Here is a 27,351-nt window from a genome sequence, read left to right on the forward strand (position 1 = left end):
ATATTGTAATCATCAAAAAAACTATTTTTCATTTTTTTTACATAGATATTAAATTTAATCACATCCAATACATATGTAACTTTGACAGTGAAGATAGTGTAGCCATAATAAGGTTTAGATGAAATTTTATGGAGGTCAGGATTTTATTTTTCCCCGTAGACAAATTAATTTTCAAATCATCAAACTGCTGCGTTATTATTCCACGAAACAAATTCAACATTCATTTAAATTATCGTTGGGAAAATTAAAAAAAAAAAAGCGCATTATCCAAATAATAATTAGAAAATACAATAAAATAAATATCATTGTTCATAGTAATTTAATTAATTAAGAATCACTTAAATAGATTGTTGTCAAAAGAGTCGTGCTTGTGTGTGTGTGTGTGTGTGATAATATTGTAATTTACGCGTAATTAAAAGCGTGTACGCGTGTTGGACCTCTTCCAATTGTAACATTGAATTCATCCACTAATGCATTTTTTTTTTTAGTTTCCTCCTAAAAAGTCAATCGGTGCAACACAGAGCCGAATTATATTATATTCAAGTGTGTAATAAAATAATAAAAATTAGATTAATATACTTGACCAGGGTTAATTGCATCAATACCTTTTATTTTAAATAAAAAAAAGATTAAAACAAACTAGTGAAAATTAATAGCATTTTAGATCAGATGGACAAATGAAAGTAATAATTTTTATCGGTGAAATGAATAAATCATATTTATCAGATGGACAAATAACCTATTACTTATGGCATTTTGTAAATATTTTAATAACATACTATTACCAGATGGACAAATGAAAGTATAATTTTTTTTAATAATAACAAAATAAAATAATTGTAATTTCTCGAATAATAAATCTCTTTTGATATAGTATCCTATATTTTCATCGGTGAAATCATATCGATATTTACAAAAACAAGTAATACATTAAAACCATCTACCCGAGAGGGAGCTATATATGCGATAGTTGAGGTTTTAATGTTCAAAGTTGTTTAATTGATTGATTACAATTTTAAGTTTCTCGGCTGTGCGTTCAGTTGTCCTAACTTCTCAGCCGCATTATTGGGTTCCGTATGGATGTTTTTACAGGTAAAAACAAAGTAAGGTGTGATAACCATTATAGTATGAGTAGGTTTTTTTGTAACACACTCTCATGTATTTTTATTCGTGAGACGAGTCAGTTATGTTTATATTTACAATAAAAGTAATACTTTTGAAATAAAAAATAATATTTTTTCATAGGTGATCAAAATATAATATTCGACTAACAAATTGACCCCGTGAGACCGTCTCATAAAAATTTTTGTGTTATATATTCGGTCCAACAACCTCTTGAATCCTGGAAAATCATTTTGATATTCATGATAAAGACGTCATTTTAATTGTAAAAATAGACTTCAAAGAGGCAAAAATGTGTGTTTCAAGTGGTATTATAAAGTCACGCATTAGTGAATGAAGCACACATTAACCTAGAACAATAATGTATATAATTGACATATAAATATATAATAATTAAGTACGAAAGGGAGAGGAGAAAGGGTGGCCCTGTTATCTGGTAGGCGACTAAACAACCACTTTTAGCTAACTAGTAAAGTTCTGAATAAACCCATATTTTATTTCATTTTATATTATTTTATTTCATTTTATATATATATATTTAGGAAAAAAAATGAACCATATAAAAAAAATTATTTAATACACATGTTATCTTGTCAAAATATATGGTAAAAATAAGATAAAAAATGACTTTGTATGCATATATTATAAAATGCTTCCACATGCCAATTTTCAATACCTCATAATTTCCCTTCATTGTCAAGTCAAAATAATTACAGCACAAGAATTTAGGTTGCAGATGATGCAATGCATGCCACGTTACAAGCTACAAAAAATATATATATTATTGACATTTGGAAATATTTAATGTTAAATCCCCATATCTAATTAGCACAAATTTTTACGATAAAAATTCGTGTGAAACGATTTCACAGATTGTATTTGATGAGATTGATCTCTTAATTAGATCATCCATAAAAAATATTAGTTTTTATGCTAAAAGTATTACTTTTGACTCGTCTCATAGATAAAAATTCGTGAGACCGTTTCATAAGAGAGCTACTCAGTTCGGAAATATAAATGAAAACCTATAGAGATTTATCGCGGCATACGTACAATTTCAACTGCTGCAGGTTTTATGGTATCAAAATCGGAAATTATAAAGAAATTTTTTTGCTTTTGTTCTATGTAGTTATTTATCTTCGTTCGTACTCTCTCTTTAATAGTGAAATTTAGGCTCAGGAAACAATAAAGATTTAAATATATTAAAGATAAAATGTTACATAATCCAGAAATGACAAAAAAAAAAATCTGAAAAAAAAAGAAAGAAAATGTTACTTGAGAGCTAATAGGGCTAATAATATTGCTACTGCTTAGAGAACTTCAAACTTCTGTAAAGAATGAATGAATCTGTACATTGGTAAAAAAGCTAGCAAGATCATCATCGTCAGCTTGAGAGAAAGCCGAGCAATGGAAGTTTATGCTCGTTTCCACTTTCGTGATCGTTGCTGATCCCAATCCACCATTCTTCATGATCAACTGTAGGCAGGCAAGTTGAGATCAAGAAAGTCCCGAGTGTTCGAGGCCGGCGGCATTTGAATCACAACAGACGGATGAGTAGTGGTTTTTGGCTGATCTGATGTCAAATGTGATCTCTTGTGCCCACCTAAAGCCTGCCCTGATGGGAAAATCTTGAAGCAAATTGGGCACTCGTGCTTCTTAATTTTCAATAATCCAACTTCTGATGCAGTTTTGGTGGCGAAAACACTGAGTTTTTCAATGCTTTGAGTACTTTGTATTGGTGAATTTTCGGTTTCGAGGCTGTCGTTTTCACTTCTTGGAGCGCAGCGGCCTTTGAACTTTTTGTGGCTTGCTCTGTGACCCCCTAGAGCTTGGTACGAAGGGAAGGCTTTTTGGCAAATCGTGCATAAAAATTTGCTGGTTTTCTCAAAATCATGGGAATCAAAAGGGCTGTATGTAAATGGGGATTTGTAGCTTTCAACAGGCAAACTAACTTCAGAATCATTTGAATCAATGCACTTTCTCTTGCTTGACTCAGCCTTGTTGAATTTTAGCCCTTCAAACTGATCCAATCCACTTTTCTGAATCAGATTCCTCGGCGAGTTAACTTCAGATTCTCGATCAAGATTTTTCTTCTTTCTCGTGTTCTTGAGCTTATCTTCCGATTTCTTGAACTTCGACTCACTACAAAACGACCCCTTGCCAGAAATTTTACCGAATTTATTAGCTTCTGAAAAATTCAAACTATTATAAGAGGAACCAGAAGAATTCATGTCAACCCAATTTCCAGTATCCCTCGAAAGCATGATCAAACTCAAAGCAACCTCTTCTTGCTCTTGCTGATCAATCTCAGAAACACAAGGCGAAAAATTCGCTAAAGACGATGAATTTGTCGTAGATGTGTACCTTTTCATTCTGTTTGACCTCTTCTTCTTGCAAAATGGAGCTGCTGATTCATTGTCAGATTGGCTATCCCAAGAATCATCTTCCGAACTATTCGCAATCTTTCTATTCACAGAGTGGGATTTCATATGGCCAAACAAAGCCTTCCAAGACTGGAAACTTTTGCCACATTCTTTACATATTTTTTCTTGAAGCAAAGTATCTTCTTCACTTGGCGTTGATAATATTCTTGCCTTCTTTGGATTCTCCCTTAGGCCATAACTACTCGGACTCCCGAATTCCGAAAGTTTGTCAAATTTAGCATTGTTTCTGCCATCGGAGAGAAGTGGAGGTATGTTTTCTTGAAACTTATGATCTCGATCAGATGAAATATTGATCAAATGAGACCTCATGTGGCCACCCAAAGATCTCCCACAGGAGAAGCTCTTGCTGCAAAATTTGCAGATATGCAGCTTCCGTTCTTGATCTCCCTCCATAGAGTTTCGATTTTAGAGAAACTCAGGAAACACAGATCAGAAGCAGATCAACAAATGTCGTCCAACTTCTGGCTTATTAAAACCAGAAGAAACGGCACAAAATCAAGGAACGAGAATATTATAATAAGCTCAAACTCGAAGTGGGATCACAGGTTTCTTGAATCTAGAACTGGTGGAGAAGAAGGGAGTAGAATAAGATCCGATAAACAAGAAATGTGTAAACGCAAAATTTAAAACTAGAGAAATGAAAAAGAAAGGCAAGCTAGTTAGCCACTAAGGTAAGACCCCCTCTTTGTTTCTCTCTAATTTTAAGCTACTTTTACTAGTTGCAGAAGAAGTAGTAGCTATAGGGTTGTTGAAAGTTGAAGAAATTATCAATTTTGAAGGCAGAGTCGGTTACCTTTGTTGCTTATGATGGCAAAATATTTACATATATATATATACATACATACATATATATAATTATAATGTCAAGAGATATTTTGCAAGATTTTTATTCGCGGGATTTTGAATAAAAAAAAATTTATTCAAAGAAGAGCCTAAAAATTAATGTACAAATACTTAATATATTTATAGCATCACTCTATATATATAAATATATATGTATTAGTAATTGAAATGGGTTCGTGTGGGAGGAGAAATCCATGCATGAAAGCAAAGATAAAAAGAGGTAAATAAAGCAAATACAGATAGCAGCACGTGTACTCCAATTGAGAATCCAACATTAACTCAATCCTGAGTAGGTTTTTTGTGAGACGATCTCACGAATCTTTATCTGTGAGACGGGTCAACCCTAACGATATTCACGATAAAAAGTAATACTCTTAACATAAAAAGTAATAGTTTTTCATTGATGACCCAAATAAAAGATCCATCTTACAAAATACGACCCGTGAAATCGTCTCACACAAGTTTTTGTCTCCAATCCCGGATTTAAGAAATATTCAACTTTTTTTTTTGAAGTAACATATTCAATTTTTCAAGAAACTAAAAGTTAACTGATAAAAAATGATTCTTTCCTTTGTCTCTTGCTATTGGAGAAGCCTGCATTCCCAAATGAAAGAGGGGATTTGGTGGTCTGGTATATTATCCAAGAGGCAACTTGGGGTTAGATTTTTTTTATAAAAAAAATCTATTGGCAAAATATAAAAAAAAATTTAATTTAAATAAATATATTTAAAACATTATATTTTTTACAATGATTTTTATATATATAAAAAAATTGTATACATAACCCGCATATGTATATGTTTTTTTTTAAGACAAAAGAGATGAGATAAAAAAATATCAGTTGAGACCAATTAAGCTAAAGCGCGGTCTCAACCCACTCACATTCCAATTCAAAGTAAAACTTTTTTTTCCTAAAATAAAAACAAAACTTTTTAATTTTTTTGCATATATTCCTACTTTTCACACTATCATTAATTTGATATATTTGTGTGTATGATATCAAAATCAAAGTGAGATGAAGTCTCGTATTCGATGTCTAATTATAACAAATTTCTCTTCAGTTCGAAAACAAAAATCAATTAATATTAAAAAAAACTAAAAAAAAAACCAACCAAGATTAAATATTTAATCAACCCTTAGTTAAAGGCTCTTGTGATTCCACTCTTTGTCGTCTTGACGGTTATACTTTTTGACCTTTTGGCTCTATTCATTATAGTATTTTCAGTTTATTTATTTAAATTAAAGAAAAATATTCAAAAATTCTGGGCGGGGCCCACCTCAACATATCCATCCTCGTCTTGCTTTCAATTAACCTTCCCATTTTTATTCCCCAAAGTTAAACATCCATTGTAATTTTATCACATATATATACTAACTTTGCATCTCGTGCACGTGTTACGTGTTTGTACGATTATATATATGATTTTATAGTTAGGACGTAAAATTAAAGAAGATGTGTTAAATCAAATTTATTACGTTAAATTACATCGTAACAATTAATTCGATCCGAGCGCACGAAGCTCCCGGCCCGACCTATATCAACTAACCATATAATTTAAGTAGAGTATAGATATGACGACGACGCTTCTTTGTAATTAGCCGGCTCTTATTGCACAAATCGAACTTTTTAATTTATTGTTCTTGTTATTAATATACCAATGCATTTTCAGCCTGCATTTCGATTCCAAGATCTAGCTGTGCATTGCCATTAATCAACTTTTGTGTACGAGCAGGTCTCTTGTGAGACATGTCAACCTTACCGATATTCAGAATAAAAAGTAATACTCTTAGCATAAAAAGTAATATTTTTTCATGGATGACCCAAATAATATATCCATCTCACAAAATACGATCCGTGAGACAGTCTCGACACAATTTTTTTTGCCAATGTTGTACATTTTATTAAGATTAATAAATTTAATTCGATTAAAATGAGGGCACATTAGCACGTAGTTGGAGAGCAACTACGGGGAAATATCTCACACGATGCGATATTTAATAATGAGACACATTAATTGTTTACATGTTTGTGTGTGTGATTTAAAAGTACATAATTAAGACAAGTTTAATTGACCTCAACTCGATCATTAAAAACCTCCTTACAACTTTTTCTGTATTTTTTTTTTGTGATTGTATTATTTTGATTTCATGGAGTGTTAGGAAGAAATTCTTCTTATCTTGAAGTGATTTTTTTTATAAAAAAAATTATAAAGAAGAAAGTTAGAAACAAAAATACGCGGAATTTGAAAATAAAAATTCAAAGTTAATACAAGTTAAAGTTTTGCGTGTTTTGAGAAAAATTATTTCCGAGCTTAATTTTTAGTAAAACGACAACACTGTTTTTGTCCTATATAGCATTTATATTGGTTAGTTATCTGAATTTTGGTACGGACATTATCAACAATGTATTTATATAATTATTGTTATATTTTAAATATTTTGTATCAAAAATTATTTATCTTGTTGTAATATTAATTCTTGAAAATTTATATAATATTAATAAAATTTAAAAAAATGACAATTTGTAAATATGCACAAAATATCTAATTAAAATGGAAACGAAAATTATAAAAAATACAATTTTTTTTTAAAAAAATAAATGTTTGTAATAAAATATAATTTGAATTTTATAATTCTATTTCAAACTCTCGAAAATTAATATATAAATAAAAGTTTATATTTTTAAAAATCTTCAAAAAAACTTTAAAAATTGAGATCAATTATGAAATATCATAAGTTTTTCAAAGATAAAAATATCAAATCATAATTTTAAACTATTAACAAAATAGCTGAAGAAAGAAAGTATCTCAATTTTACTTCTAGATAAAAATTATTGAAGTAGGGGCTAGAAATTACAGAAACAGAAACAGAAACAGAAGCAAGTATTCACAAGCACCCAAGACACTTCCACTCGGCTAGAATATATAATACTTTTCAAATTGTTCAAATAATTTTCCAAATGTTTATTCTTGTTTTTTGTTAAAGCATAAATTATATATGCTTTAGTGATAGCCATTTCTTTGGAAAATATGTTACATAAAATCATATTTTTTCACGTGTTGGGTAAGATATAAGAACTTGAAGACCCCTTCGAGGTTTCTGGAGACGCGAGGTTTCACAAATGAACATGATTTATTTATTTATTTTCATGATATGGTACGTAGTTGTGATTGTGTTCACTGACTACTAAATCCATATGACGAGTAATGAAGAATTGGAAATTTAGGTTGATTTACTTGGCTTTTACGTATAATCTTTAGCGCCAAGTCAAAGCAATAATATCTACCAAGTGTGCACTCATTTTCAGCTAATTGAAAACCTTGAAATTTGTTGATGCTTATGATGTTGTGGCATAAACTTATCACAATTGTATTTATATCTAAGTTCGAACTTAGGTGATAGTAATAAAAAAAACCACACCCCATGTAATAAATAAAATTATGATGATTTATCCAGTACACATTTACGTATATATAGCGGCTACATGTTCCCCATTTTAAAAAAAATCCTTGACACCGATATTTGGAAAAAAAAAAAAAAACTCGACATTTAATCGATTTTTTTTTTTTTTCAAATTATCTTGCAAGTGCACTAATAGACGTTGGGATGCAAAAATCTTCCTTCCTTGTTAGAGTAATAGAAACGTGATGTTTTGACTTCTATACGGTTTAAAACATTTTAGATGCACAATTATCATAAGCTATAGTTTTGGGTAAAATGACAAGAGATCGGTCCTATAATTTGTTTCAAATTCAAGGTCATCGGTTTGATTCTTATTGATCGCAAAAAGTGTAATTTTTGAGAGAGAGAATTTTTTGGCAGGGACATAGCCACAGAGATTTTAAATGTGGTGAGTGGAATCTGTTTCGAAATATATATATATAAACATAAAAGCGTGACATATTATATCGATACATAGTTTTCTATTTATTAAAAATATTTTAAAATATATATATTTTTCTTGAAATAATAAAAAAGTTTTGAAATATGTTATTTGGAGACGATATTCCATTTTTTGTCTTTAATTATTGGGGTATAATAATTATCTATACTTGTTAGAGCAATAGAAACGTATCGTATGAGCTGTTGTACAGTTTAAAATATTTGAGTTGTATTATTACTACAATATTTAATTTTTAGTAAAACGACAAATACTCGATCTTACAATAGATTTATCGAATACAAAGATCATTCTTTACAGGGACTTATAGCTTACTATACTGCTTAATTAACTAAAATTAATTAGAGAACACATTTTATTTTTAATCTATTAGGATGAGACCAGAATCACGTTTTCTTCCATAAACTAATTTTTTTTCTTTGTAATTGATGTGTAAAGTATGAAAAAACTTGTGTGAAACGGTCTCACGGATCGTATTTTGTGAGACAGATCTCTTATTTGGGTCATCCATGAAAAATATTAATTTTTATGTTAAGAGTATTACTTTTTATTGTGAATATCAGTAGGATTGACCCGTCTCACAGATAAAGATTCGTGAGATCGTCTCACAAGAGACCTACTCGCAAAATATCTGTTTATCAGAAAACTCGTTGAAATCAAGAGGATATAAAACAACCAATTAAAATAATCTAGCTTGATGTAAGCTTTGACTATTTATTTGAATGTTCAAAATAGCTCACGAAATCTAGCACAATATGTGCATCAATTTCATCTCAAATGATAAAAGAAGATTATTTCAAGGTTGGCTAAACAATATTAATATAAAAAACAGATATTTAAAAGAATAGTAAATAACACAAGATACATGAAACGAATCTCGTGAAATCCAAATAATAATCATATGTTTGGTACACTCGACCATCTAAAATAATAAATCTTAGACTGGAAACATAAAACTAGTGAAGATTTATTCGATACTACATTCAAGATATCGACAATTTTTTCGCGAACTCCTTACGTGAAATACTTACAATTCCGCTGATGTTCACTTGGAACAATACCCGCGGAGCATCAAACAAACGCTCTTGACCCTCGATGCTTTGGGCTTTATCGAGCCACTCCTTAGGTATGGTAATACGAGTCATTAGGGCCGGTGCCTAAAATTGACTGCTATTTATTTGGAGTATTACCAGATTTATTAAAACTTTTCTAAATTTAGTCTAAAATATTGATTTTATATTGAATTTTTTTATCCTTTAATTACTATTTTTATGTTCTGTGAATGTGACCAATTTTTATCATATTTTTATATATCTATATTTGGTAAACAAATGGATTTGTTTTTTTTTAAAACAATCTATAACTATACACCTAATACACTATTATTAAGTCAAAAATGGAATACTAATTACTAGAGGAGTAGGTCTCTTGTGAGACGATCTTACAAATCTTTATATGTGAGACGAGTCAACACTATCGATATTTACAATTAAAAGTAATACTCTTAATATAAAAAGTAATACTTTTTCATGGATGACCCAAATAAAAAATCTGTCTCACAAAATACGATCCGTGAGACCGTCTCACACAAATTTTTGTCTTACTAGAGTCCTCGACCTGACACAATACTGACCACTAAACATCAACCATAATTCTGGTAGGAATAATGTCATGAAATATAAAAGCTAAAATCTTATTTACTAGAATTTAGATCGAAGAATTTGATTTGAAATATAGATTTAACTAATACTAATATTAAGTGAATTTGAAATTTATTGATTTTGATTCAATCAATTTAGATTTATAATCTCATTAGCTATAATATATTATATTGTAATTGAATTTGATCAAATTCATCGACTTACTTGGAAAGTTAAAAGTGAATTTCAGATCAATTTCACGTTGTTACGAAAGTTTATTAATAATTTACTAAATATGAATATGATTTGAAATACATTTTTCATTATCTTTCATTAAATCAAACCTTTTAAATCTATCAATCCAAATGCATTATTAACTTAAACATATCGAAATTTAATATTAAGTCATGAATTTTATATTTATATATATTTTATATGAACTACAATTATATTATTTAATAACTAAATGTTAATTTCAAAAGCTGGAGGGGTAAAGTGAAATTTATTGTTACTGGTTTACCGAATAAACAAACGTGGAGGGAAACGGAGAAACTGAGGCATGCATTTGAAACGCCGCCGTGTCGTTGGGCTTTGTTTATATCGCCCTCTCCCCCCCGCTTCGTCTTTGTTGTTTTCTGCTGATTCCTCTTCAAATTTATCGCCCATTTCTCCCTACAAAAACCTTGTCATTATTCTCTTGATTTTCACCCCTCATTTGATCGAAATTCTCGCTGATTTGATCGCCGATGGCTTCTTTTAGCGTTCCGTGTCCGAAGATCTCGCTTCTGCTAGCTGCTTCATCGCATTCCAGGACTGCTGGCAGCCGACATTGTCCTGCGTCGTTCTCTCGATCCGATTCCAGATCAGTTATCGCTCCATTACAGGTTCATGTTATTCTTGTGGTGCTTCTTTTACTGACGTGGACTCAATCTACATCTTTGTAGCCCGCTTTGTTTGTGATCTTTGCTATAAATTGAATTGATGCCTGGAGCTCAGATTTTAGTCGTTTGCGCTAAATTATATCTCTTTTCGAATCGATGTTTAATGTTTGGATTTGCTGAGCTCGTTGCGGATTTATCTGTCGCCTTTATCCACCCATACCATGCTTCCTCGGTTAGCTTTCTGGTAAACTTTGCATGTCATCGACACCATTTTTGTGCTGGAAAGGTTTATCGTCAATTTCTGTTGCATTTAATGATAAAAATTTCATGTTTGGTATGAGTGTCTCTTTCTTTACATCTCTGGCTTGTTAAGTCACATGAATTTGTTCGTCTGGATGCCTTGTTGGGCTGTATCCGTGTTTCGTTTCATTAACTTTGTTACTTTCTCTAGCATAAATGAATGATGAACCTCAGGAGCATGGCTTTATATGGCAATTAGATCACATGCTATAAAACGAAGAAAAGAAAAAAGAAAGGCAGTACTGAATTGCTTGGCATTTTTGGTTCGTGCTAGTTAAAAAACTTGTATGTGGTGATAAAGAATTTTCTTTATGGTTAACTTTGACAAAGAAATTAAAGGAAGACATTTGTATTTTGTTTCTGAATCTTCTGATTATTGTTGCTGCAAAGCCATAACTTGAGGATACATTTGTTCCAGCAAGGGCGTAGCCATAACCAGTCTGCAATCTTTAAAGTTTACGCTCAGCTCAATGAGGTAAGATGACACTTATATGCTATTATTTAATCTACTATTGCCTTTTTATCTTTTGTTTTTGGTTAAAAATTATTTATCTTGATATGCCTTGAATTTGAGATAAGATTACATTACCTTATCTAGGTCGCTGTTGAGAAACCATCAAATTCTATTCCGGCACTCGAGTTAGTTTTAGCCAAAGAATCTGAAAGGCAACTTGAAGTTCCAGACGCATCATCCATTTCAGCTTTTATGAACCAAGTGGCAGATCTTGTTGAGTATGTGAAGGACATTGCATAAACATCACAACACTTTCTGATTGAGTATTGACAAATTATTTTATTTATCTGATGCGTCCAGGCTTGTAGATTCAAGAGATATCATGGAGTTGCAGCTTAAGCAGATGGATTGTGAACTCCTTATCAGGAAAAAGGAAGCATTACCACAGCCATCAGTTGCAGCTCCAATTTTTTACACATCACCTCCTACTCACCAGGCTATGCTTCCAGCACCAATGCATCATGCAAATGTTCCAGCTCTTGCTTCGTCAACTCCAGCTGCAATGCCAACACTGCCACCTGCACCAACAAAACTAAAATCAGCACATCCTCCATTCAAATGTCCAATGGCTGGAAACTTTTATCGTTCTCCTGCTCCTGGTGCACCAGCTTTTGTGAAGGTTAATACATTTTCTTTTATTGCATTTGCTTATGATTTCCCTAAAAGACCGTGCATGCTTTGAATTGTGTTTGTATGATAGAATGGTGCCTTTGTCGACGATTATCATCCTTCACTGGTTCCCAAGAATTTATCCGATCCTTCTACCAGTTAATTTCTTATCAACCTCTCATATCCAGATGAGTTGCAAAGTGCAAAATTTATTATAGCTGGTAATATTTGTTTCAATTGTCTCTGCAAACTAATAAATGGAATGACAGAAAAGTGTTTAAAACTTTGAAATTGTATGCTTCTGTGTCTTGAACTTGAACTCTGTCTTATTCTTTCGCACTCAAGCCTTCAAATTTTTTATCTTTCCTTCTTGGATTCTAAGTAGGCTGCTAGCGGTGTAACTGGGTAAAATTTACACACCACTTTCTCAGTCCACACCAACTGATAGGGGTCATACTCTCTGTGATTTTAATTTCCATTCTTATCATTGTTCTTCATATAGTTGCAGTAATTCAGTTCTGTAATTTCTAACTCAGAGTCTGATTTTATAGGTTGGCGATAAGATCCAGAAAGGACAGGTTATATGCATCATTGAGGCCATGAAACTAATGAATGAGATTGAGGTGAGCTGCTCTGTTTGACTGTCTTACTTTCCGTCACATACTCAAAATTCAATATTCAAAACATGACCTCAAAGTATTATTTTCAAAATTTTCAATTAAATTATTCTCGCATGCTTCAATCAACTATGGAAAACACTGCTTTTTACAAAAAAAAAAAATTATCTCCACGTTTTTCATGAACCATTTCATCTTTTTCGTTCAATTATGACACAATATCATTCCACCACATATCATTTTTATTTTTTAGTTCATGTCTAAATATCATTCTAGAAAAACTTTCAAAAGTTCCAGTTTTTTGCTTCCATTTTTTTTAGTTGAAAGACCAAACACCAGCTATCTGGTTTTATATCGGTGATAGAAGTAAAAGAGTTCTACGTGCCAAGATACAAGCTCCAGAATTCTTAACAAAATAGTGTTTTCCATGACTTTGTAGATGATAGTTATAACCGTTTCTACATACAATAGGATCTAATACATTTTATGGTGCATTTTTTCGTAGGCCGACCAATCTGGCACTGTGGTCGAGATACTCGTAGAAGATGGGAAACCTGTCAGCGTGGACATGGTATGTATCCTCTATGCTCCCTGCCTTATTTCATCACTCCTATAATGCAAACTTTCAGATTTTTCAAAGCCAAGTCTTTGAGAACAAATCTCCAAAAACACAGGAAATATAACCAAACAAATCCCGTAGTACTTTGTTTATTTTGTTCACAACGTATTCCATTTCCTTTGCAGCCTTTGTTTATCATCGAGCCATGACGAACCAGGTTCAGTCCGTAGTGAAGAGCAGTCATATATGTATAAGTAAGAAAGTGCGAGATCTCTTTGGCCCTTTGGGATATTTATTCCAACATTAAATGATGGTGTTTTTAGAATAATAGGGTGTTTGTCTCATGTTGATACGTCTTATTAATTATGAATAATACAATTTTTTTGTTTTTTGTTTTGATGCGACAAGATAGATATTCTTTTCCCTGAAAAAATTCTCAAGTGATGTTGGCTTTGGTCTATTTCTATTTTAATTTTTATTTTTATTTTTTCCACAGCTTTATGTCATTACTTGATGTTTGAATACAAACTTTTAAAAATGCAAAATAAAAGTTGTATGCCTGAAAAATGCATACATTTTGAAATTAACATAATTATCTTATTTATTTGCTATATAGGTTACAGTCTCAGAGAGAGACTTTTTTTCTACAAATTCTTTAAAACCAGTGCTTGGTAACTCTGAACACCTCATTTGCTTTACTAAATACTCCAAGTTGGCGAAAGAAGATTCTCCTTCATCAATACTGTTTCTGGCAATTTCCTTCAAATTTAGCACATTCTCTTTGATCTTATTTGGCATGCAATTAATGTACGGTGCATTAATTTGACTAAATAATTTGAAGACGGAAAAACGTGGGGTTGACATTATTTGATTCAGGAAAATTCAGAGGAGAAAACACGTTTTTATACGCGTTTTCACACGGACAAGGGGCTCTATAAATAGAGCCCCTTCATTCTGAAATCATCCTTTCTTCGAGTCTTCTCTCATCCTATAACATTTGAGTGCTTAGTTCTATAATATTTATGATGTGTTTGTTCTCCTATATTAAGAGATTGTGTGTTCTCTTTGGAAACATAGTGAGTGAGTTGTACACCGTAAAATATTATAGTGGAATTCTTTTCATCTTGCCCGTGGTTTTTACCATAATACTTTTTAGGGGTTGTCCACGTAAATCTCGATGTCTAGTTTATTCTTGATGTCTAGTTTATTCTTTATTTTCTTATTTATTATCTCAAATTACCGCACGTAGGACCAACAAGTGGTATCAGAGCCTTGATTTAAAATGTCTTAAAATTCTGAGTATGCTATGTGGTTGCAGCCTAGACCGATCTTCCACATCAGAAAATATTTTTTGAGATTTTTTTATTAAGGCGGGATTAATTTTGTTCAGTCTACTAAATTGTTGTACACATAATGACGGGAAGGTAGGAGATAACAAAGTTAAACGAAATCAATTTTATGCTGTGAAAAATAAAGATACAAGCAGTTTTAAGAAAGGAGAATTGCTTGGCGGCTATTGGAGATAGACCTGTGAAAATTACGGACGATGGAAAATGGAATGAGATGAATGATAATGATGTTGTTAATTTACACTTGGCTATAGCAGACGAAGTTTTGTCAAGTATCTCTGAGATAAAAACAGCCAAAGTTATATGAGACACTCTGACAAAGATGTACGAGGTTAAGTCGCTGCACAACATGATTTTCCTAAAGAGAAGGCTTTATACTCTTCGGATGGCGGAATCTTCATCAATGACCCGACCATATCAACACACTAAATACTCTATTTGCCCAACTCACCTCCATGGGGCATAAAATAAGGGAAAATGAACGTGCGAAGCTTCTACTTCAAAGTCTACCAGATTCATATGATCAACTTATCATCAACATAACCAACAATATTCTTATGGGTTTTCTAAGATTCGACGATGTTTTAACTGCGGTTCTCGGAGAATAAAGCCGGCGCAAGAATAAGGAAGATAGGTTGGTAACATCGAATCAAGCAGAGACTTTACCAATGATAAGAGAAAGATTTATGGACCGTGACTCCAGTGGGAGCCAAAGACGGAGTAGATCAAAGTTGAGAAGCAAGAAGAAAAATATTTACTGCTTTAAATATGGCGGTAAAGGACACTTCAAAAAAGAGTGTATGAGTATCGACAAGAATTCTCAAGAAAATGTGGCCAGTACTTTAGGCAGTGGTGAAATATTATTTAGCGAAGCGGCAACAGTTGCAGAAGGCATGCACAACTTTTGTGACACATGGATTATTGATTCAGGAGCGACATGGCACATGACGTCTAGGAAAGAATGATTTGATCATTATGAACCACTCCCAGGAGGATTTGTATTCATGGAAAATGATCATGCATTAAAAATCGCTGGGGTCGGTACTATCAAAATTAAAATGTTTGATGACACCATTCGCACCATACAAGAGGTACGACATGTGAAAGGACCGACGAAGAATCTTTTGTCCTTGGGGCAATTGGATGACATTGGGTGCAAAACCCATATCAAGGATGATATCATGAAAATTGTGAAGGGTGCGCTTGTGGTTATGAAGACGGAAAAAGTTGCTGCAAATCTATATGTATTTTTGGGAGAAACACACAAAGAGACGGAACTAGTTGTTGCATAAATTGGTTCAGGAGAATAATTAACAGTGTTATCTCATAGAAAGCTCGGGCATATGTCAGAACGAGGGTTGAAAATTCTCTCAGAACGGAAGCTGCTGTCGGGACTTACAAAAGTATCACTACCCTTTTGTGAGCACTGTGTTACCAATAAATAACACAGATTAAAGACTGACACTTCTACTGCCAAAAGCAAAATTATATTGGAGCTGATTCATTCGGATGTTTGGCAAGCACCGGTTGTATCCCTAGGAGGAGCGAGATACTTTGTCTCGTTCATTGATGATTTCTCTAGGAGATGTTGGGAGTATCCAATCAAGAAGAAGTCAGATGTTTTCCAGATTTTCAAATATTTCAAAGCACGGGTTGAACTTGATTATGAAAAGAAAATCAAGTGTCTGAGGACTGACAATGAAGGAGAATATACCAGTGACGAATTTGATGCATATTGTCAACATGAAGGCATCAAAAGACAATTCACAACGACTTACACACCTCAACAGAATGGAGTGACAGAGCGGATGAATAGAACCTTGTTGGACAGACAAGAGCTATGTTGAGGACTGCTGGTCTAGACAAGTCATTTTGGGCGTAGACAGTCAAAACCGCTTGTTATATTATCAATCATTCTCCTTCAGTGGCGATTGATCTGAAGACTCCGATGGAGATGTGGACTGGGAAGCCGAAAAATTGTTCTCATTTGCATACATTTGGAAGTCATGTGTACGTTTTGTACAGTGAACAAGAAAGATCGAAGTTGGATTCGAAATCCCGAAAATGTATCTTCTTGGGTTATGCTGATGGAGTAAAGGAGTTTCGCTTTTGGGATCCTAGTGTTCACAAGCTTGTCATCAGCAGGGATATTATCTTCGAGGAAGATAAAGTAAAGGGAGACAAAGACATTGAATTCAGAAACTACTATATTTCAAGTGGAAAATAAGACGGACGAAGGTCAAGTTTCTTGTGAAGCAGCACCAGAGCACGAAGAACAAGAATATGTTGAGTATGAGGTTTCAAATGTTAGGCATTCAACTCGAGACAGAAGACCACCAGGTTGGCTTTCAGATTATGTCACTGAAAGCAATATTGCATATTGTCTATTATCAGAGAATGGTGAGCCATCGAGTTTCCACGAGGCTACTCAAAGCTCGGATGTATCCTTGTGGATGATAGCAATGCAAGAAGAGTTGGAGGTATTAGACAAGAATAAAACTTGGGATCTTGTTACACTACCACAAGGGAGGAAAGCCATTGGAAAGAGATGTGTCTATAAGATCAAGCGTGATGACAATAACCAAGTGGAGCGGTATCATGCTAGATTGGTGGTAAAAGGATATGCTCAGAAAGAAGGCATTGACTTCAATGATATATTTTCTCCTGTGGTTCGGCTTACAACAGTCAGAGTGGTGCTGACATTATGTGCGGTGTTTGACCTGCATCTAGAACACTAGATGTGAAAACGGTGTTTCTTCATGGAGATCTTGAAGAAGAAATATATATGCTCCAGCCAGAAGGTTTTACGAAAAAAGGCAAAGAGAACTTGGTTTGCAGGTTGAACAAAGCTCTGTACGGTCTCAAACAGGCGCCGAGGTGTTGGTACAAGAGATTTGATTCCTATATCATGAGCCTTGAATACAACAGACTAAGTGCGGACCCTTGTACATATTTCAAGAGGTCCTGTGATGATTATATCATTTTGCTGTTGTATGTGGACAACATGTTGGTAGCAGGCCCCAACAAAGATCATGTCCAAGGATTGAAGGCACCGTTGGCTAGGGAATTGATATGAAGGACTTGTGACCAACAAATAAGATTCTAGGGATGCAAGTTCACCGAGATAGAAGTAACATAAAGATTTGGCTTTCTCAGAAAAATTATTTGAAGAAAGTCTTGCAATGCTTCAACATGCAAGATAGTAAGCCAATATCAACCCCTCTTCCTGTTAACTTCAAGTTATCCTCCGAGATGTGTCCTAGCAGTGAACCAGAGAGGATGAAGATGTCTCGAGTACCATGTGCATCAGCATTGGGAAGTTTGATGTTCGCCATGATCTGTACAAGACCGTTCATTGCTCAAGCAGTGAGAGCAATTAGTCGGTATATGGCGAATCCTGGACGAGAGAATTGGAGTACTGTTAAGAGGATCCTTAGATACAGTAAGGGTATCTCGAATGCTGCATTATGTTATGGAGGATCAGATTTTACACTCAAGGGCTATGTCGATTCATATCATGCAGATGATCCTGATAAGAGGAAATCTACTACTGGTTATGTGTTTACACTTGCAAAAGGAGCTGTAAGCTGGGTTTCAAATTGCAAACAGTTGTAGCATTATCTACAACGGAGACAGAATACATGGCAGCTACTCAAGCTTGCAAGGAATCAATATAGATTAAAAGGTTATTGGAGGAGATCAGATACAAACAAGAGAATGTTCTTTTGTTTTGTGATAGTCAGAGTGCCTTGCACATTGCAAGAAATCCAGCCTTTCATTCAAGGACGAAATACATTGGAGTACAATTTCACTTTGTGTGAGAAGTAGTAGAAGAAGAAAGTGTGGAAATGCAGAAAATCCATACAAATGATAACATAGTTGATATTCTGACTAAGTCAGTAAACATTGATAAGTTTGAATGATGTATATCCTCAAGTGGTCTAGCGGAAACGTAAACAGCAGAAGATGGAAATATTGAAAGGATTCGTGGAGATATGTTTGATTCTCAATCTAATCTCCAAGTGGGAGAAATGTCGGTAGAAGAATTATTTGACATGAAATTAATGTGCGGTGCATTAATTTGACTAAATAATTTGAAGACAAAAAAATGTTGGGTTGGCATTATTTGACTCAGGAATATTCAGAGGAGAAAACGCGTTTTTATACGCGTTTTTACACGGACAAGGGGCTCTATAAATAGAGCTCCCCCTTCATTTTAAAATCATCATTTCTTCGAGTTTTCTCTCATCCTAGCATTTGAGTGCTTAGTTCTATAATATTTGTGAGGTGTTTGTTCTCCTGTATTAAGAGAGTGTGTGTTCTCTTTGAAAACACAGTGAGTGAGTTGTACACCGTAAAATATTATAATGAAATTCTTTTCATCTTGCCCGTGATTTTTACCCTAATAATTTTAGAGGTTTCCACGTAAATCTCGGTGTCCAGTTTATTTTTTATTTTCATATTTATTATCTCAAATTATCGCACGTGAGACCAACAAGAACTTCATTCACAGTCTCTTAAATCTCATTCCTTGACACAATCCCACTTTCGTTAGGCTTCAACCAAACATCAACTTTCCAAACGTCACAGACGCAGCTTTTTGAATACATCTGATCCCCAAAATAAGGCCAACAAACCAAAGGAACCCCCATACTTGCACTCTCCATGAATGAACTCCAACCACAGTGAGTAACGAAACATGCGACCGAGAGGTGCCCTAAAACGGCCTCTTGTGGTGCCCATTGAACTATTTTCCCCCGCTTAGCCACTCGTTTTAAGTATTTATTGTTGTTAGAAGGGTACGAGTTGTCTGTTAGACCAGACCAAGCCACCCATAGAAAGGGCCGGTTCATTATCTCGATCCGTTTCGCCAGTTCTTCAAGTTTTTGCTGATTGAACCTCGATGTACTACCAAATGCAACATAAACAACCGAGTTCTTAGGTTGTTTATCAAGCCATTTTAGGCAGGTTGAGTCTTCTGGGAAGAAACTTCCTGCAGATTGGCCTTTAGCTAGTAATGGACCGATGGATAAAAGATTCGGCGCTAGGTTGCAGGCCACGGGATCGAGTTCTTGGATCCAGTTGCAAAGAATCCAATCTGCATTCTTCATATTATGAATGATACCTTTGATATAACGTGAAATATTTCTTTTTCTGTGTTTTTGTCGCCCGGAAAGTACCACGTTAACTCGGTAATGGCAATGGCTGCCATGTTCTGCTGCAAATTGATCTTCAGATCATTCTTTAATGGAGTCCTTGCAGAGGCCATAGGTATAATATATTTTTCCATGATAAAAAAATTACATAATATATATAATTCAATGGGATAATATCACTGTTTAATATAATAACTTTCTCGAATTGTACTCGTGACAATCTAAAAGATTAGTCTTCTGCCTATGATATGTAAATTTATCCATATAGAAAATTAAAACTATAATGAAACAAGACACGTATAATTATTATAAAATAAAATAAAATAAAATTCTAGTATTCTTATCATCTTTATCAATCAACTTAGCCTCGACAAGATGTGGAATCTTGAGTCCTAGAGCTAAGCATCCAGGCAACCTTCAATCCCATCTTCTTAGGTATTTTCATAATCCAAGCCAATGGTGAATCAATAATCACGCCACTTATCATGTCATTACTCCCACCGTATTGATTAGTTTTCTTCAGAATGTTAGAGATTTTTCTCAAAAAATCATGTTTTCACGTATATATAAACATGATAAATAATATGCGGAAGCGAATCGAGCGTTACCTCCGGCCATTGAAAATTTGTAAATTCTCTGATTTTTCTCCGATTGAAGCCTTCTAAACACTCAACTCTCTCTATAGATGATGTATTATTCTGAATGAGATTATGTGTTTAGGGACCTCAAACACTTGTATATATAGGCGTTTCATACCGTCAATGAGTTAATGCGGGAGCACGAGATTCAAAAGAAAAATTGTTTACGCATCTCAATTTTTCTAAAGTTGAGGGGTGCGTACGCAAAATTTGTCAAAAGGTGTGTGCAATAGCCGTCGCCATTGTTGACACACGTTTTAATTTTTCTTTTGAATTTTCATTTTAATATGTGTCATAATTTCTTACATTCTCCCATTTGACACATATATCTCATTTATAATAGGAGAAAACAAAACACATGAATCATGGCGATATGTCATCTTAAAACGAATATTATCTTCCATGTATTACAATGCATTATGTATCTCAATCTGTATAACTTAATGAATAAACCTTATGTTTATTCGAGATCCAACTTTATTGATATTTCTCGAATTAATGAATGTGTGCACTACAAATATGAGAAAATATCACATCATAGTTTCATTAACTTTGTTATTACAACAAAATTACATAAAGGAACCAAGTCTCATTCTTTCTGTATGATCCTTAAATTTCAATGGTGGCATGCCTTTAGTCAAAGGATCTGTAATCATCAATTCGGTGCTAATGTGTTCGATAAGTAACTTCTTTTCTTTAACACGTTCTCGTATGGCTAAATACTTAATGCCGATGTGCTTGCTTCGACTACCACTTTTGTTATTTTTAGCCATAAAAACAGCAGCTGAATTGTCATAATATATTCTTAATGGCATATATATAGAATCCATAATTCTAAGCCTCGAAATGAAACTCTTCAACCATACACCATGTGAGGTTGCCTCAAAACAAGCTACGAACTCAGCTTCCATAGTGGAAGTAGCAGTCAATGTCTGGTTTGCACTTCTCCAAGATACAGCTCCACCAGCTAGCATGAAAATATATTCTGAAGTGGATTTTCGTGAATCAATGCAGCCAGCGTAGTCTGAATCAGAGTAGCCAATTAATTCTAAATTCTCAGTTCGTCTGAATATAAGCATATAATCTTTGGTCCCTTGAAGGTACCTCGTTACTTTCTTTGCAGCTTTCCAGTGATCTAAACCTAGATTATTATGATATCTTCCCAACATCCCAACAACAAATGCAATGTCAGGTCTAGTGCAAACCTGAGCATACATTAAGCTTCCGACAGCAGAAGCATAAGGAATGTTTTTCATTTGTTCCCGCTCTAGATCATTCTTTGGGTATTGGCTCAAATTGAATTTATCGCCTTTCACAATGGGAGCTATACTTGGTGAACAATCTTTCATCCGATATCTCTCTAAAACCTTGTTGATATAGGTTTCTTGAGACAGACCTAGAATACCTCGAATTCTGTCTCTATGTATCTTAATGCCAATGACATAAGATTCATCGCCCATATCTTTCATATCAAAGTTTTTAGAGAGAAATTGTTTCACCTCATATAACAAACCATTATCATTGACCTTCTGGTATATACATTGATCCATGGGGTTTTCAACGAATCCGAATGAAGAGATAACATCATGAAATTTCAAATACCATTGACGAGAAGCTTGTTTCAATCCATATATAGATTTCTTAAGCTTACAAACCAATTGCTCACCATTACTAGAGAAGAATCCTTCAGGTTGTTTCATATAAATATCTTCCTCTAGTTCTCCATTGAGAAAAGCTGTTTTCACATCCATTTGTTGTAAATCTAAGTCAAAATATGCAACTAATGCTAGAATGATACGAGGAGAATCTTTCTTAGATACAGGAGAAAAAGTCTCCTTGTAGTCGATTCCTTCCTACTGAGTGAATCCTTTAGCTACGAGTCTTGCTTTATACCTTTCAATGTTGCCTAATGAGTCTTTCTTTGTTTTGAAGACCCATTTACATCCAATGATTTTTACACCATCAGGCAACTGAACAAGATCCCAGACTCCATTAAATGCCATAGAATTCATCTCTTTTTTCATAGCATTAAACCATAATTTTGACTCATTACAACTCATGGCTTGTGAAAACGTTTCAGGATCATTTTCGGCTCCGATGTTAAAATCCGATTCTTGTAAATACACAACATAATCACTAGATATAGATGATCTTCTTATTCTAGTAGATCTCCTAAGATTGTTTGGTTGATCAACAATTTCTTGTTGTTCTTCGTTAACAACTTGATCTGCTGGATTTTCATCAGTAATTTGTGGAACTTCAGTAACTGATTGTCTAACACTCATTTGGTCTTGAGGGGTGTGAATAACGACCAATCTGTCATTTGAACAAGAGGGTTGTGCATTAATATGATCATTCTCAAGAATTATGTCATTCGAATGATCACTCCCACTAATCAAATCATTCTCAAGAAATTTTGCATTTCTTGATTCCACAATTCTAGTGTTGTGAGATGGACAATAGAATCTGTACCCTTTGGATTTTTCGGCATACCCAATGAGATATCCACTTATAGTTCTTGGGTCCAGTTTCTTTTCATGTGGGTTGTAAACTCTTATTTCAGAAGAACAACCCCAAACACGTATATGTTGCAAACTCGATTTCCAACCTTTTAATAACTCAAATGGCATCTTTGGGATAGCCTTAGTTGGAACTCGGTTTAATATATACACAGCTGTCTTAAGAGCTTCTGTTCAAAAGGATTTAGGAAGTTTGGAGCTACTAAACATACTCCTCACCATGTCCAATAATGTTCGATTTCTCCTCTTCGCTACACCATTCTGGTTCGGAGAACCAGACATAGTATATTGGGAAACAATCCCATGTTCTTGGAGAAACTTCGCAAACAGACCAGGTGCTTGTCCATTCTCAGTGTATCTACCGTAATATTATTCACCTCCATCAGTTCTTAGGATCTTAATATGTTTTCCACATTGCTTCTCCACTTCAGCCTTAAAAACCTCAAAGGCTTCAAGTGCTTTGTTTTTGTTATGAAGCATGTAGATATACATGTATCGTGAATAATCATCAATGAAGAAGATGAAGTATTTCGGACTTTACATGTCCATATCTGGACAAGAATATCTGAATGTATGATTTCTAATATTTCTGTACTCCTCTTGGCACCTTTTTTAGACTTATTGATCTGCTTTCCCTTAATGCAGTCCACACAAGTCTCAAAATCAGTAAAATCTAAAGTACTGAGTACTCCATTATTTACTAATCTTTTAATTCTCTTTATGGAGATGTGTCCCAATCTCCTGTGCCACAATATAGAGGAATCTTCATTTATAACACATCTTTTAATACCTCCTTGAACATGCATAGTGGTGTTATTATTTTGTAAAGAAATAGAGAAAAGATCATCAACTATTGTACCATTTCCAATAAGATTTGATTTATAAAACAAATTTATTGACTTATCCAAAAACTGAAATGAATAACCAAGGGGTACAAGTTTTGAAACTGAAATTAAATTCCTAGAAAAACTAGGAACATAAAATGTATTTTCCAATTTTAAAATAAAACCACTATCCAATATAAGGCAGCAAGTCCCAATAGCCTCCACATGCGAAGACATCTTGTTTCCTGAATAGATGCTCCGCTCATTTTCTATTGGCTTCCTTAGGTTTTGCATACCCTACAAGGTATTTGTAACATGGATTGTAGAACCAGAATCAATCCACCATGCGTTATAAATCATATTAACCTTATTAGATTCATAACAGACAAATGAAGTAGGAATACCTTTCTTTTCAAGCCAGTCCTTAAATTTATTGCAATATTTCTTCATGTGTCTCGTCTTTTTAAAGAAGAACTACTTGGATTCTTTCTTGATGTCAGGTTAGGGTGGAATTATTCCTTTCCCTTTTCCCTTGACTTTGACTTGTTTCTTATACTTTTCTTCTGTAGTCATAAAGACATTATCACTTGTTTCCATCAACAACCTTCTTTCCTCTTGAACACACATGGTCATTAATTCATTGATTGACCATTTATCCTTATGTGTGTTGTAAGAAATTTTAAAGGTTTCATATTGTTGTGGAAGAGTGCATAAAATGTAGTGCACAAGAAAAGTCTCAGACATTTCCACTTCAAGTGTCTTTAGACGAGCCGTTATGTCCCGCATCTTCATGATGTGCTCTCGCACACCTCTCACACCGGTGAGCCTTAATGAAGAGAATTCCATAATTAGGGTACTGGCAAGTGCCTTATCTGAAGACTGAAACTGTTCATCAATAGCCTTCGGTAATTCTTTGACATTATTATGCTGATCGACTAAACCACACATACCAGCAGAGATTTTGGTCTTTATGAATGATCGAGCAAAACTTGCACTGTGAAATCCTTAATAAAAAAATATGATTTTTGTATGCTCAAAATTAATCGCAAGTGCACGATGTCAAGTAATAGTATAATGTACGTGAGTACGAGTATCGTTCCACTGGAGACTGTGTTTGACAATTATTATTTTCAGTTATTAAATCTTTAGCACGAAAATTGGTTGATTGATTATTACTACTATGATCAAATAAACATGCAAATAAAAAGATTCAATAATTAAATAATGAAATATGATATCTAAAATGGTTGATTAAAATTCAATGAAAAATGAATTTGTTGGGAATTTTGGTTCACCTACCCCTCGTTAATTAATTAATTCGTTCGATAGTGACTGTATGCTTCCGACATGATTTCCTATTCAATTGAACACACTCTCTCGAGCTATGCCAAACTAATTATACTCAATGAAGTAATTAAATTTCTTTAATTATTTATCAAGAGCGAATTGCATGTCGATCTATGAAATCCCCTAGTTTTCGACCCTTAGGACTATAACTATCGGCGCGTATCCAATTTCATATATCTATGTAAATTGTAGATCCACGGATTATACTACTCGTTCCTATCACAAGTTATTCTCTCGAACTTACTCGCAACATAAAAACATTGTTAAAGTTAGCTACGCTCTAACAACACGATAAAACAATAGTAAAATCAAGAATAAATCACAAATCGAAATATTGAATTAACTAAATCAGAGTTCGGGGTAGGATCCCCTTAAATCCCAACAAATGTTTAAAGTTTAGCTACTCGAATTCATAATAGACATAGACAACAATGTTTAAAAGATAAAAACTAAGTTAGAAATACTAGATTTTACGAAAATTGCGAAGAACGACGCCCGAAAATCTTCGAATCTTCACTCCAAGCGCCAAGTTCTCTCCAAAGCTTGTGGCGGCTCTCCAATAAAGTCTGAATAATCTCTGAAAACGTCCAAGGATCCCCACCATATTGCCCATATCCAGAACTAAGGAAAGGAATCGTCCAAAATTTTTCCAAAAATACAGGCGCGCCTGGGCGGACATAAGTTTCCGCCTGGGCGGATGGTCTTCGCAGATTCTGTATTTCAATTTTTCTTTGACGCGCCCGGGCGAATATAAGTTTCCGCTCGGGCGGATCACTTTCACAAAAAATGATTTTTTCCCAGCTCTGAAGCGCCAGGGCGGACATAAATGTGCGCCCGGGCGGAAGTCCTTCGCAAAAATTCTCTTTTTCTTTAGTTTTGTACGAATCTCCTGCATTTTCACCAACGAGATACATGAGTAACAATAAAACATAATTTATTCTAAAATGTGACAAAATGCATGTAATCTAAACGATAAATGCAACACGATGCGACATAACATGATATGAAAAACAAGTAAAATCCCCCTATATCAACCCTCCAATACTAACTTTTTGCTCGCCCTCGAGCAAAACAGGTGACAAGAAAAAAATGGAACATGACACAAAGTAGCTCGACAGTGAATTCCTAGTCATCAATTAGCCTCAGCGAAACTCAACATATTCCCTTGTCGATCAATGTAAAAGCATAATTCTTCGCACTTCCCTTGGTCTAGACATCGTTTCAAATAAAGCCTGAACGTGTGTGTGTGTTGTTAGTCCTAGCATCACAAATGATAGAGGGATCTATTTTCAACAATTGTCAGATATTTAAATCAGCCTGTTAGTGTAAATCTTACTCTCCTCTATTCCACTGCACTCAGTATCCATCAGCAACTATCTTTTTTTTACTCTTTTTTTTCTTTTTTTTTTCTGAATAGGAATACAGTAATGAAAAGACTATATTAGAACTTTTCATTTCAGATTCAAATCCATGTTTTACATTTTTAGCCAGGAATAGGATTTCATTCCTTTATTTGGCTCCCCAACACCTTACATCTCCAACTTTAGCCAGGAATAGGATTTCATTCCTTTATTCGGCTCCCCCACACCTTACATCTCCATCGTTCTTTTTTTTAACGCTGCTGATAGATGCCTCGATTCAAGAGAATATCGTCAAGTTCAATTTACACCTTCAAACATCTTCGTTCCCCACTTTAGTTTTAAATTTTCACCATCTTATCATGCATGCTTCTAGTTCTAACATTTGTGCAAAGAAAGTTCAACGTTTTAAATAAAACTTCATGTCTTTACCACAATAGGTGCTAAAGAAGTGCAAGTACACTACAGACAGGGCATGTCTCATCACTTCCTAATCATCCTTGGCTAACAAGTACTACTTCAAAAACTGTCGGCTGACATACACCAATGCAAAAATGACGAACACTAAATGCCAACAAATATAACCAACAAAACACCAAAAATGAACACATAAAACAACACCCATCCACCCTCCAATACTAAAGTCAAGCAGTGTCCCCCATGCAACAGACAATAGAAAAGAGACAGATTGTGCATAACAAAACAGATGCAATATGACCTAAGTATGCAA

The 27,351-nt window shown here is 34.0% G+C and overlaps 2 protein-coding genes and 1 pseudogene across 2 annotated transcripts; 1 reads left to right on the forward strand and 2 right to left on the reverse strand.

The window, feature by feature from the left end:
• Positions 1 to 2,321: 2,321 nt before the first annotated feature.
• Positions 2,322 to 4,355, reverse strand: LOC142539066 (uncharacterized). Its single transcript, XM_075644359.1, has one exon. It carries the CDS (start codon positions 3,957 to 3,959, stop codon positions 2,595 to 2,597), a length of 1,365 nt encoding a protein of 454 aa, XP_075500474.1. The 5' UTR covers positions 3,960 to 4,355; the 3' UTR covers positions 2,322 to 2,594.
• A 6,145-nt stretch (positions 4,356 to 10,500) lies between these two features.
• Positions 10,501 to 13,890, forward strand: LOC142539067 (biotin carboxyl carrier protein of acetyl-CoA carboxylase 2, chloroplastic-like). The gene is made up of 7 exons (XM_075644360.1): positions 10,501 to 10,834; positions 11,550 to 11,606; positions 11,730 to 11,863; positions 11,946 to 12,264; positions 12,806 to 12,877; positions 13,377 to 13,442; positions 13,616 to 13,890. Exons 1-7 carry the CDS (start codon positions 10,697 to 10,699, stop codon positions 13,637 to 13,639), a joined length of 810 nt encoding a protein of 269 aa, XP_075500475.1. The 5' UTR covers positions 10,501 to 10,696; the 3' UTR covers positions 13,640 to 13,890.
• Positions 13,891 to 14,027: 137 nt separating this feature from the next.
• The window catches only part of LOC142538556 (UDP-glycosyltransferase 83A1-like), a 38,216-nt pseudogene continuing 24,892 nt past the window's right edge, over positions 14,028 to 27,351 (reverse strand).

The sequence above is a fragment of the Primulina tabacum genome, chromosome 3, assembly GCF_025594145.1.
Source record: "Primulina tabacum isolate GXHZ01 chromosome 3, ASM2559414v2, whole genome shotgun sequence".
NCBI lineage: Eukaryota > Viridiplantae > Streptophyta > Magnoliopsida > Lamiales > Gesneriaceae > Primulina > Primulina tabacum.

Bases quoted from the DNA above. Each gene is read 5' to 3' on its own strand.
- LOC142539066 (XM_075644359.1), bottom strand. From the start codon at position 3,959: ATGGAGGGAGATCAAGAACGGAAGCTGCATATCTGCAAATTTTGCAGC.
- LOC142539067 (XM_075644360.1), top strand. From the start codon at position 10,697: ATGGCTTCTTTTAGCGTTCCGTGTCCGAAGATCTCGCTTCTGCTAGCT. The intron at 12,878-13,376 runs GTGAGCTGCTCT...ATTTTTTCGTAG, and splicing joins AACTAATGAATGAGATTGAG to GCCGACCAATCTGGCACTGT. The intron at 13,443-13,615 runs GTATGTATCCTC...TTTCCTTTGCAG, and splicing joins AACCTGTCAGCGTGGACATG to CCTTTGTTTATCATCGAGCC.